At 37.2% G+C, this 13921-nt stretch overlaps 1 protein-coding gene across 2 annotated transcripts in view; it reads left to right on the forward strand.

Moving 5' to 3' along the window:
* Positions 1-13921, forward strand: part of LOC139946467 (receptor-type tyrosine-protein phosphatase mu-like) — a 63924-nt gene that overhangs the window by 45657 nt on the left and 4346 nt on the right. For both annotated transcript variants that reach the window (XR_011787246.1, XM_071944135.1), the window contains exons 23-40: positions 34-67; positions 506-614; positions 1091-1188; positions 2180-2466; positions 3566-3653; positions 3918-3994; positions 4662-4698; positions 5118-5215; positions 5710-5829; positions 7090-7238; positions 7903-8038; positions 8966-9094; positions 9753-9852; positions 10685-10761; positions 10932-11066; positions 11607-11735; positions 12158-12309; positions 13198-13333. Coding sequence is in view for 1 of the 2 variants with exons in the window: in XM_071944135.1 (XP_071800236.1) it covers positions 34-67; positions 506-614; positions 1091-1188; positions 2180-2466; positions 3566-3653; positions 3918-3994; positions 4662-4698; positions 5118-5215; positions 5710-5829; positions 7090-7238; positions 7903-8038; positions 8966-9094; positions 9753-9852; positions 10685-10761; positions 10932-11066; positions 11607-11735; positions 12158-12309; positions 13198-13333 (2091 nt within the window). In the remaining variant the exon portion in view is untranslated. The remainder of the gene's footprint in view (positions 1-33; positions 68-505; positions 615-1090; positions 1189-2179; positions 2467-3565; positions 3654-3917; positions 3995-4661; positions 4699-5117; positions 5216-5709; positions 5830-7089; positions 7239-7902; positions 8039-8965; positions 9095-9752; positions 9853-10684; positions 10762-10931; positions 11067-11606; positions 11736-12157; positions 12310-13197; positions 13334-13921) is intronic.

Below are 13921 nucleotides of genomic sequence, written 5' to 3' on the forward strand. Positions count from 1 at the left end.
CAAATTTTAAAACAATTGTCGGTTATTTTACAGGAAGCACGTGTAAACTATTCTCAGCCAATTAAAGGTAAGATAAACATCATTTAATGTTTGAACGTATAAGCTATTACCGTTTGAAGATGATCAGAGCATACCGATCAAAACTTTGAGTCGTTAAACACCGGCTCTTTTCATACCAACATTAAACTAAAAAGAGGTGTTTACGAAGGTGTTACCGCAAACCTTAACAAACCTTTACCACGCTGTCACCATATTGGTCATGTTCCCTGTTTCCATGAATGCTAACGTTCATTGCTCAAACATGGCACCAGATTATTGGTTCGTCCAGCCTCAGTTTGGTAACAATGAGTTGGATTGGAGTAAAAATTAAGATGGCCACACCATGAAAAAGGTCTGAAGGAGTTGCGACATGACATCACTGTTGTAGCGCATTGGGCGTCACTGGGTACAGATAGGACCGTTACAATATAAAGAAGCCACTATGTCTTTAATATATTCATTACAGCTACGACGAAGAAACCACCAGGCTCATCTATAGGAATAATTGTTGGTGCTTTGATAGCAGTGATCGTCATTGTCGTCATCATCATAGTTCTCATCATGTTCTTAAGAAGGTAATTTACATAGGGCAGAGCTGTTTATTGAGATAGTTGCGACATGAAGGGACCAGTTTTCTTTGGTCAAGTGGTTGCTGGACGCCATGTTGTCTCCAAATGCAGCACAAACCAATGGGAAGTAAATCAATGCAAAATAAGTTTGGGGTCGCGACTTAAGTCTCACTCTCTTTTCAACTTAATCTTTGAGTAAGAGAGAGTAATTTTTATTCTCAGGTTATTTCTCTTAGTACGGGGAGCGTGGCTCCGACCAAACCCGTAGTTGTTGCTGTAGAGCCACAAGAACTTTAGTTCGGTGCACCAAAATAACATCCGGCCATGAACGATATTTATTGTACCATCACACGTTGGGAACACGACGAGTTGTTTAAAAATGTAAAAAATGTATGCATACAAAATTGCATACAAAAATGTTGGTATCCTCATTTTTACTAATTACTGTCTAAACTTTTGTAATTCCTACTGTGCATGTTTAGGACGAGGAATTTTGAACGATCAAGAAAGTCAAATGGTAGTACTCAAGGAATACAACTGGCAGACACATCACTTCACCCGAATGATTATTTTGCACCAGGTATAGTTGATTTTTTTTTCAATTAAAGGCAGTGGACACTATTGGTAATTACTCAAAATAATTATTCGCATAAAACTTTTAATGGTGACGAGTAATGGGGAGAGGTTGATGGTATAAAACATTGTGAGAAACGGCTCCCTCTGAAGTGCCATAGTTTTCGAGAAAGAAGTAATTTACCACAAAATTGATTTCGAGACCTCAGATTTAGAACTTGAGGTCTCGAAATCTATAAAACGCACACAACCTCGTGTGACAAGGGTGTTTTTTTCTTTCATTATTATCTCGCAAGTTCGATGACCGATTGAGCTCAAATTTTCACAGGTTTGTTATTTTATACATAATGTTGAGATACACCAACTGTGAAGGCTTTTTTCTTTGACAATTACGAATAGTGTCCACTGCCTTTAACTTACATCCAATGATATCGCGTGAGAGGGTTTTCGTTGCCAATTTTTGAATTGAGCTTTATGAAACAATTTGTAGGAATTTGGACTGTGGGACTTTGAAAATTCTCTTTTTTATACCTCGTATAAAAAAGAAGCAGAGATGCTGAGTTATGTATTTGATTAAAACTGCACAAGCATGGGTGTTACAATATGACACCATGGGTGTTGTCACATATAGATAGAGAGAAAAATCAAAACCGACATCATAGGGTTCTAAAATAAAACTTATCTTATTTTGTTGGTGAAAATTTAGTCTTATTTTAACACTCTATTTATGTAACTTTTTATTCCTTTTCGGTATCTATATGTTATATAGCCTTATATGGTATCATTTTTAACACCCCAGTTTTTGCAGTGTTTACACGTGAAAATGACTGTACATAAACAGCATTAACCTTTCCTCAAGAAAGTGTACAACCTTATTCAAAAGCTTCATAGATTTTTGCTTTGTCATTATAAATGTAAGTTAAAATTTTGCTTTATCATTATAAACGTATCATAGTTTGAATGAGTTTGAATGAATTTTTAAGTTATGCTGTTTTTAGATGCGTCATCGGTGAGTGTTGAACCTTCTGTACTCACCCCCTCTGCATCGTCGATGTCCCGTGCACCAACTAGTCCTACACCCACTGGTACACCATCGCCAACCCGTAAACACACAGTAAATACACCCACTGGTACACCATCAACGCCTACACCCTCTGAACAACCTCCAGAGCCCAAACAGTTACCATTCACAAAACCACCACCGGTCCGTATTGAAGAACTTGAGGAGTATATTCAGATGAAGAAATCGGCGGCTGCTGATAAAGGCTTTGAAGCTGACTACAAGGTGAGTATACAAGGGGTTTGGAAAACGCAGGGGTGCGTTTTGGTGGTCGTCACCAATAACTGTTTCGGTCATGGTTAACCAACGGCAAGTTTAACAGAAACGGTTATTGGTTACGACCGCCAAAACGCACCCTGAAAGATATTGTAGACGCTCAAAGATATTAATCATAACAACACCATCATTATGGTTATCTGGCTATATTCATCGATTGAATAAATTGCGATGGGAATGCTTAATAAAGACACAGTCTTTTCGTCTGGCAACTTACACCTGTTATCTCCATGTATTTGTTGTTCCAAACAGTGGACTCATTTTTAAACTATATAATATAAGGTGCTAAATAATCTATTTTGGTCTTATAGTTCAACAAATTCAAAAACCTGTCTTACAATGTTATTATTTGGTCAAGCGCCTAGAGTACCTTATACGTGCATTATATACAATACTACACAACATCAAAATTAAACCGACTTGGCATCAAGAAATGGGAAGTCAAAATCTGAGAAAAGTGGTCTTAATTTAATAAATTATTATAATTTCCTATAATGCTGTCCATAACATGCATAATAATATCTCAAGAGTGGACAAAGAATACAAGAAAAGGACGACAATCTGATCCAATTCGGGGTTTGTCCTAACACAATCGCTCTTGTTTGAACCCTATTAAGTTGGATGTTAGTTTCAAGAACTTGGTTCCCCGTCTTTAAAGGGGGAGGTACACGTTTGGTAATCGCCAAAGACCAGTCTTCTCACTAGGCATATCCCAACATGAACCTTAAATAACACGAGCTCAATTGGTCATCAAAGTTGCGAGAAAATGATGAGAGAAAATCACCATTGTTGGACGAATTTGTGTGTGTCCTAACCTACAGATAGGAATAAAAGACTTTTAGCTAGAAGTCCTTTTTTATTTTAGTGAGAAATTACCTGTTTCTCAAAATTTGTGCTACTTCAGAGGGAGCCATTTCTCACAATGTTTTATACAATCAACAGCTCTCCAATGCTCGTTACCAAGTCAGTTTTTAAGTTAATATTTGTTTTAAACATGTACATTCCCTTTAAATCTTTACGCTTTGACTCTTCTTTATTTTATTTCTAGACTCTTCCTGAGGGTCAGTTACATCCCTGGACTGTAGCAAGAAAGCCAGAAAACAAGTCTAAGAACCGATACGCGAACGTCATTGCTTGTAAGGAATCTGTTTTAATTCTTCCTTTAACAGAATTTTCGTATACTTAGTATTGTTGGAAGCTTTGCACGTTGTTGATAAATGAGAAGAAACTATAAATAAATATCAAACTTGCCGATGCAACCGTTTGTAAATCTCTTTGGTGAGAATGTTGGCTCTGAAACCGTTTTTATGGTCTCTCAATCCGTTGTTAAGGATTATGGATCCATAATACTATGATAATGTCAATGTTATTCAATGATTGTTTTGTATTTTTATTCACAGATGACTACTGCCGTGTTGTGCTGGAGCCGTTGGAAAATAAACCTCACTCAGACTATATTAATGCTTGCTACATCGATGTAAGTATCACATCTGTTGTTCAACTTGTACTGTGCACCATTTTCTGTCAAGATATACGATCTAAGAAATTTGAGAAAATTGGGAACTTTTAGGGCACTTGGTGGCAGCAGACTTACCAGGTAAAAACCATTGTTCTCGGTAATATGCGCATGCTCAGAACTATGTTAATAATGGAAATTTACCTGGTAAGTCTGCTGCCACCTAGCGTTCAAAAGTCTCCCATTTAATTATCAGCTGAAACTGCTTGCTAACCTAATGGACCTTTTTCATGGCATGACGTTACTACCCTAGTGTTTATCTCGGAAGCTAAAGGATATAAGAAATTTTTGCCTGGAGGAGGCTGAAGACGGACTGTCCACCGGTTCATTTTGTTACCACATTTACTCAAAAGAGAGAGAAAGAGATTTCATTTATCGAGCTGAAACCACAAGGGAAATTGACTTGATAATTTCCAAAAAATTTGAGAATGAAAAAAGAAAAATACTGACTAGAGCAGGATTTAAACTAATGACCTTCGTCTTTGGCCCTCTCCAAACTGAGATAATCCTGTGTTGGCTGTCTCCCTATTTTTTTAATCTTTCGGGTGCCAGTCAGAAGCCATACATCCGAATCTCTTATATCATACCTACGAATGACTAAAATTTTGATATTGTTTTATCTCTGCAGGGATACAAGGCCAAAGACAAGTACATAGCCAGCCAAGGTAAAACAGTACTACTTCGCATTGTTGGAAAGCTCAAATAAAGAATTGTTGACTCAAAATCTCAGGAAGTTGTATCATTTTCAGTGATGGAGTGTTTACAATTAGTTACTTGCGTACTTAAGGTTACGGATAAGCAGTTAATTTGCTGTGTGAATTCAGCAGTCATACTGGTTTGTGTATGATCCAATTAAGTCTATTGTTTAAAACAGCAATTACATGGAGATAACAGGTGTGAGTTGCCAGAAGAAAATGATGTGTCTTTTTATCCTGTTTCGTCAATGAAGCATTCCCGTATTGTAATTACCACCGAATAGTGAGTTCAACATTTTGTCACATCATAAACACACCTAGAATGTTGTTCTTTCAGTATTTTCAAAATCTTTTTCATTCTTCGTTGTTCTTATTTTCTACTTCACTAGGACCAAACAAAGAATCCATCAAAGATATTTGGAGAATGATTTGGCAGCTGAAAGTGGATAAAATCGTCATGCTGACCAACCCAGTTGAAGAAGGCAAGGTATTAACTTTAAATAAATGTTACCCACTTTAAGACACAGGACACTATTGGTAATTGCCAAAGACCAGTCTTCTCACTCGGTGTATCTCAACATATGCATAAAATAACAAACCTGTGAAAATTTGAGCTCAATTGATCGTCGAAGTCGCTAGATACCTATGAAAGAAAAAACACCCTTGTCACATGAAGTTGTGTGCTTTCAGATGCTTGATTTCGAAACCTCACAATCTAATTTTGAGGTCTCGAAATCCAATTTGTGTGAAATTACTTGTTTCTCAAACCATACACTGCTAACCCACATCGGCTTAGGTAAAACCAAAATTACTAATCCTTATCTCCGATGCAAATTTAACATCTATTTAATATTAAGGAATCCTTTACTGAAGATTTTGATTTTGTTTTAGCAGCTGCGTTTCATCTCCTTTAAAACTAATAATAAATTATGATTGCTCTGTTTTTGCCCTCTTTTTGTAACAATTTGCAATAACTTACAGATGAAGTGTCTTCAGTACTGGGTCGACAACGGGTCTTCTGAATACACAGGCATTTTTGTGACAACAGTCAAGGAAGATGTGTTCCGCGACTATACAGTCCGTATCTTCAACATCAATGAGGTTTGATTTTTAATTAACGGGCAGATACTAATTAGGGAGTAAAAGTGCGAGGATCCAGTCTTCACTGCGCGGTAATGACCGGGTTGGTGGCTGGCGCTGTTAACGGACCGAGCCAGAGGCGAGGTCCGTTAACAGCGCCAGCCACCAAGGTTGGAGGGTCGTGGCCAGTCCTTTATCGCACGGCCACAACCCTGTCGGTTTTAAGAACTCGTCGCTACCCTTTTGTTCCCTTAAAAAATAACAATGACTTCTGGTTGATTGTGCAGCTGCTCAACTGTTATGTTATTTTGACGCTGCGTATAAACGTGTGACCAGGGACCGATTTCACAAAGGTCTCAAGTTGATCGTAACTTCAAATCAATCGTAGTTGCTAAGTAAAGTGTGATGTCACAATCGTATCTCTATGGTGATACTGAAAACTTGTCTTGCGATGAATTTTATTGCTTTGTGAAATCGGCCCCAGGGCGCAACTCGCAACCGGCAAACAATTTGGGTAAATTAAAAATTAAAAATATCAAGACATAGCGAAAACAGCATTGTTATTCTGTAATCCAAGTTGGTCTTTGTGTTTTTATGATTATGTGTAAAAGGTCGGTACTATACTATTCTCTCCATGTTGTTTCTCATTCATTCAGAGTATTTTAGGATATTGACTTGTTTCAGTATTTTGCACTCAAGAGTGGATCTTTGTTTGGCTATGTCATATCCCCTCTTCTTGTTGTATTTTGTTAATTTAACACATCATTATCGACTGATGAAGAACGCTTAAAGGCAGTGGACACTATTGGTAATTACTCAAAATAATTATTAGCGTAAAACCTTTCTTGGTGACGAGTAATGGGGAGAGGTTCATGGTATAAAACATTGTGAGAAATGGCTCCCTCTGAAGTGCCATAGTTTTCGAGAAAGAAGTAATTTTCCACGAATTTGATTTCGAGACCTCAAGTTTAGAACTTGAGGTCTCGAAATCAACTATCTAAACGCACACAACTTCGTGTGACAAGGGTATTTTTTCTTTCATTATTATCTCACAAGTTCGAAGACCGATTGAGCTCAAATTTTCACAGGTTTGTTATTCTATGCATATGTTGAGATACACTAACTGTGAAGGCTAGTCTTTGACAATTACCAATAGTGTTCACTGCCTTTAAGCATTAAAACATTGGTGACGATTTTCCTTCACACAAACTCTAAAACACAAAGTAGGCTACTTAAGTTTATAAGTCCATCGCTAACAAAGAGTTTTGAATTTTCACATAGGTTGGGAAGGACAAATTTCGGGTCGTGACACATTTTCACTACACCACATGGCCTGATATGAAACCACCAGAATATCCAACTCCATTACTCAACTTCCTACGTGTGGTCAACACAACCAAGAACACTGGACGCACCGTCATACATTGCAGGTATGCCTTTGAGGCTTCATTAAATCCAGAAACTAACCAACGTGGTTAGACTGTAGGACTTGGACTTTTAATCACTAGGTTGTAGGTTGGAATCCCCATGCAAGCTAACCTCTGATTGAACAATGACTAGATTAAATACTTTCGTCTGGTAACTGAATTACAATTTCTTGATTTGTGCCATTCATAATCATAGACGTGAAACCAATGTTTGTATGATACAGATTGGCTGTTGCCAGCTTGGTTTTTACATCTCCCGTGTGGGAGTTATAGCCGAGGTCACTTTACGGGAAGATCATTCAAACAAACAAACAAACAAACAAACAAACAAACAAACAAACAAACAAACAAACAAACAAACAAACAAACAGACAAACAAACAAACAAGCAAACAACAAACGAACAACAAATGAGTCTTCTGAAATTAGCGTTTTCTTTTCAGAAACCTTCAGCTGTCCAGTCTCACTTTGTCATTCGTACAGTCTCTCAACATCTATCAACAAGTATTATAATTTTGGTAACTGCCAAATGGTATGATACAAATGTACCATGTTTTTCCCCGGTGGCTCACTGTGTTGAGCTAAATTTATTGAAAGAATACCAATAAGGAGATTTGGGACATTCTCATTTTTACCTTTTTGAATCCTATGGTTGATTTTGTTATAAGTGCTGGAGTTGGTCGTACGGGAACCTACATCACTCTGGACGCCATGTTGGAACAGATGAAAGAAGAAGGACAGATTGAAGTTCTTAGCTTCATCAATCAGATGAGACATAGACGCATCAAGTCAGTCCAAACAGTGGTACGTCAAGAATTTTAAAAAAATACCAAAAGCACTGAACTTGGTTTCTTTCAGTTATTTAAATGGGTCGTACTGGAAACTAATTAACAACCATGTGTTCAGATTGAAGTTCTTTTTGAAGTTCTGCTCAGAACTCCGAAGTTTTATTCTTTCATTTATTTCAATGGGTTGTTACTGGAAACTGAATAACAACTATGAGCTCAGATTGAAATTCTTTTTGAAGTTCTGCTCAGAACTCCGAAGTTTTATTCTTGCGTTTATTTCAATGGGTTGTTACTGGAAACTGAATAACAACTATGAGCTCAGATTGAAGTTCTTTTTGAAGCTCTGCTTAGAACTCTAAGGTCCTTTGTGCAACAGCTCCTGTATATTTTGGAGCTTCTATAAATGGGTTTAAAGGCAGTGGACACTATTGGTAATTACTCAAAATAATTATTAGCATAACAACTTACTTGGTAAAAGGTAATGGGGGGAGGTTGGTAGTATAAAACATTGTGAAAAACGGCTCCCCCTGAGGTGGAGTAGTTTTCGAGAAAGAAGTAATTTTAAACGAATTTGATATCGAGACCTCAAGTTTAGAATTTGAGCTCTCGAAATCAAGCATCTGAACGCACACAACTCTGTGTGACAAGGGTGTTTTTTCTTTCATTATTACCTCGCAACTTCGACGACCGATTGAGCTCAAATTTTCACAGGTTTGTTATTTTATGCATATGTTGAGATACAGCAAGTGAAAAGACTGGTCTTTGACAATTACCAATAGTGTCCAATGTCTTTAATTGATCAAGAGTGGTCTTAGAACATTCGCTTTTTTAAGTAAATTTGGTTTAGATTTGTTTTATATTACCAGTTTTTCTTTTAGGCTGATGAGCTTTTGATCATTACTTGAACAAAATATTAAATGTATTTTTTTCCCCCCAATTTTAGGAGCAATATGAGTTCCTTTATGACGCCATTCTCGAGGCCTACTTGAGTGATGGTACAACGTACCATGTCACAGAATACCGGCGTAAACTAACAGCTCTGAAAAAGTCAGGCATGGAACAACAATTTAAGGTGCTCACTAAATTTATATTGCAAGTTTCGTGTATCAATAAACACTCTCTTTTTCTTCTGCTAATAAAATAGATTACTCTAAAAAATATTGTTGTACATTTGCAAAAAGGGCAATTTAAGTTAAGGGCATCAAACACTTTTGGGTAAGGATTGACGACCCGGATCTGCGGCGTAAATTAACAGCTCTGAAGAAGTCAGGAATGGAACAACAATTTAAGGTGCTCACTAAATTGATATTGCAAGTTTCCTGTATCAATAAACACTCTCTTTTTCTTCTGCTAATAAAATAGATTACTCTAAAAAATGTTGTTGTACATTTGCAAAAAGGGCAATTTAAGTTTACAGCATCAAACACTTTTTGGTAAGAATTGACCCGGATCTGCGGCCCGTGGGGAACTGACCAACTTCTGAGAAATGGAAAGGTAAAAATTACGCAGAATCTTGGTTAAGACCACCCTTTATTGTTAACTAAACTTTCCGATTCAGCCTGACTCTAAATTGATCAGCCCCCCCCCCCCCCCGGGAGAAGATGTCAGGTTTTATGACATTCGATTTCGTAAAATTGATATAAGGAGAAGGGGTTTATTGGCATCCCAAATTAGAGCCTTCAGTTTCAGGTTAACAACAATTGGCAACTTGTTCTTTTACCTTTTTTTAGATTCTAGAAAAGCTAGGTTCTAAACTTCCCTTTAAAAGGAGCGAGTCCGGAAAGCTGCGGGAGAATGTGGCAAAGAACAGATTTCCAGACTTTGTGCCACGTGAGTGATTTTTCAAGTAAACACCATTGTTTACTTCTACAGTCAACTGGACACTATTGGTAGTTACTCGAAATAATTATAATCATAAAACCTTACTTGGTAACTAGTAATAGGGAGCTGTTGATAGTATAAAACATTGTGAGAAACGGCTTCCACTGAAGTAATGTAGTTTTCGAGAAAGAAGTGATTTTCCATGAATTTGATTTTGAGACCTCAGATTTAGAATATGAGTACTCGAAATCAAGCATCTAAAAGCACACAACTTCGTGTTAGAAGGGTGTTTTTTCTTTCATTATTATCTCGCAACTTCGACGACCGAATGGGCTCAAACTTTCACAGGTTTGTTATTTTCTGCATATATGTTTAGATACACCAAGTGAGAAGACTGGTCTTTGACAACTACCAATAGTGTCCGGGGTCTTTAATATGAGAAGAATGCTATTTAACATACTCCTCTGACAACTAACACCTGTTATCTTAATGTAATTCCTTTAATGGAGCCTTACCATAATGGTCAGTATTTTGTAGTCACATAGTAAGTAGGCTATATTCATATTTAAAAAAGGGAATAACTATAAGTTCATTGATTTGATCTAGGCCTACCTTTTTCGTACAAATAGAAGAATGTTTCATCATGAAATTGCCTTCTTTATAGTTTCAGTGATAAGACCGTAAGGTTGGAGCAAGTCCAAGAGAAGACTTGCTAACTCTAATTGGCAGCAGACTTACCAAGTAAATTGGCATTGTGTGTGTAGTTCTGAACATGGATAAAAAACCTAGTAAGTCTATAGCAGTGTCCTAAAAAGTATCCTATAATTTTTACAACCTACAGCCGATCGGTCAAGGCCGTATCTGATGACGATGACCAGTGACGAGGATACCAACTACATCAATGGGACCTATCTACCGGTGAGTAATAAAACTGTTCATGTCTAATGAATACATTCAAACATTTTTGACAAGTTAAAGTATACAGTTTTGCAGAATCTCTAAAGGGACATGTTTCCCCATATGCATGCGAATCTATATTCATAAATGGCATTATAATGGCTTGTAAATTATTTTCATTTTAAAAATAGGGCTACCGAAAGAGGAACAGGTACATTGCTACCCAGATGCCTACACCAAACACCATAGGGGACATCTGGCGTCTGGTGTATGACCACAAATCAACCTGTATTGTCATGCTCAACCAGTTTGATAAAGACGATGAGGTAAACAAAAGTTCAAAGTTATCTGCATGCATGTGAATAAAGAGAGAAGTTTCTACTGTCGATATACTTTAAAGGCACTGAACATTTTGGTAATTACTCAAAACATAATAGCATGAAAACGTACTAGGTAACGAGCAGCTGAGAGCTTTCTATCGCAATTAGAAACGACTCCCTATGATGAAGTAGTGTAGTTTTTGAGAAAGAAGTTATTTCTCACACACACAAAATTAATCTAAGAATTACTTTAGGCTTGAAGCCTAAAAAGGCTTTTCTATCAATCATGAAATGTAACAAATGAAACCACCAATATCAGTTTTCTCGCAACCTTGTTTGTTTTATTTTATACAAACCCGGTCATAAAGTTTTCCTGAAGACAATCGGAGCATACCGATTGAAATGTTGAGTCGTTTCTTTTCAGAACGAACACATACTCCAAAAAAGATATTCACATAGTGTTACCGCAAATCTCTCTTATAGTTATAATTCCACCTTACAAAGCTTCAAATCCTACCCGGAAATAATTAATTATTTTTTCTTTAGACCATGGTCCAGTACTGGCCAGAGGCAGGACCAATGGAGTTTGGCCCCCTGGTCGTTGAGCTGCTAGAGACCAATGAATACACCGGAGTCATCGGCCACTCATTCACACTGAGGAATCAAAACTCTATGGTAAAAATTAACGAAATAAAACCCGACCTATAACTTTATCTTTTATTATTGGACACTTTTAAGGAAGTGGAGACTAGGCCTATTGGTAATTTCTCCAAATAATTATGCATAAAACCTGACTTGGTAACAAGTAATGGGGAGAGGTTGATAGTATACGAAATTGTGTCCCTCGGAAGTGACGTATAGTCTTTGAGAAAGAGGTCATTTTTGAATGCTAGGATGCAGCAGACTTTACAAGGTAAAACTTCATTTGTATACATACAGATGAAGTTTACCTTGTAAAGTCGATCTGGGCATGCCCACATAACCAAGAGTGATGGACTTACGTGGTAAGTCTGCTGCCACCTAGCGTCTCAAACGTCCCCCCATTAGTTCCAGTCTCTTCAATAACTTTTAACGATTCTAATGGGGTTTTTTTTCAGCTTGACCCTCCACGGACCGTCTGTCAGTTTCAATATCTAGACTGGCCATGTGATCAAGATGTCCCAAGCTCATTGGATGGCTTGCTGACTCTCTTCCAACTCACTGAACAATGGAACAAGAGTGAAGAAGGACCCATCATCGTCCACTGCATGTAAATATATACATTATACACGCACTTTAACCGATACATTAAAGGAACACGTTGCCTTGAATCGGACGAGTTGGTCGATAACTGAGCGTTTGTAACCGTTTTTTTATAAAATGCATATGGTTGGATAGATGTTTTAAAAGTAGAATACAATTATCCACACAAGTTTGTCTCGAAATTGCGTGGTTTTCCTTTTACAGCGCGAACTTACACGGTCGGCCATTTATGGGGGTCAAAAATTTGACTCCCATAAATGGCCGCCCGTGTTAGTCGACGAGGTAAAAGGAAAACCGTGCAATTTCGAGGCATGTTTGTGTGGATCATTGTATTCTACTTTTACAACATCTTTCTACCCATGTGCATTTTATAAAAAACAGTTACAAATGCTTTTCAAAGACCAACTCGTCCGATCCAAGGCAACGTGTTCCTTTAATGATTTGTCAAATCCAAAAGCTCACATTCTATGAGTCTTTGATCTTAGAAGAACTCTCCATGAAGTTTCATGTAAAACTGCTCTTCTTAGTATGTCCAGTCCCCTACTTCAACAGACTTATCAACAACTCTCGTAGTTCACTCCATCCGTCTTTGTAACTTTGTGTATTTTTGTGTGCATTTTAGAATATTGGTGTGATTTTGTGCATTTTAATTTCCTAAATACCTCTCTATTTTATTTATACGGTTTTCAAATAAACTTTTTGTATTCCTTTTAATTTTCAATGTACACTGTTTTGTAGATCAGCCAGTAGGCTGCAATGTGCAGTTTTTTAATAAACCACAATAAACAATAAAATAATGATAATAATAATACACACTGTACACGACTTTAGTCAATAAAATGTTGATATGAAATTGATAATCATTGATATCCTATACTCTGTACTTACCGAACAGGGATGGCCTCGGTTGTTCGGCTGCCTTCTGTGCCCTGATGACTCTTCTTGAGAAGTTCAAACAAGAAATGGTCGTCGATGTATTCCGAGAGGTCCTTCAACTCCGAGCGGTTAACCCCAACATGATGTACTCGTTGGTAAGTCCACTCAAACTGCACGTTATAAATTGAATACTTAAAGGGAAGGTACACTATTGGTAATTACTCAGAATAAATTTGTATTAATTTAAAAACTGACTTGGTGTAACGAGCATTGAAGAGCTGTTGATAGTATAAAACATTATGTGTAACGACTTCCTCTGAAGTAACGTAGTTTTTGAGAAAGAGGTAACTCACTAAAATATTATAAAAAAACTTCTAGCTAGAAGTCTTTTATTTCTATCTGAAAGCACACAAATTCGTCCAACAAGGGTGTTTTTTCTTTCATCAGTTTCTCGCAACTTCGATGACCAATTGAGCCCAAATTTTTACAGGCTTTTTATTTTATTCTTATGATGGGATACACCAAGTGAGAACACTGGTCTTTGACAATTACCAAACGTGTACAGTGCCAGAATGAAGTAGCAAAATATGTCTAGGCACAAAGGAGGTATTTAATAACACAATATTCAAACTACATTATCATATTTTGTAACAAATTATTATACAAAAACTGTAAATGCATGTCGGTCAACACAAGGTCAGAAGCCCAATTTCAACGGTGAGGGCTTCACTGGAAAATGCTGA

The sequence above is a fragment of the Asterias amurensis genome, chromosome 13, assembly GCF_032118995.1.
Source record: "Asterias amurensis chromosome 13, ASM3211899v1".
Taxonomy (NCBI): domain Eukaryota; kingdom Metazoa; phylum Echinodermata; class Asteroidea; order Forcipulatida; family Asteriidae; genus Asterias; species Asterias amurensis.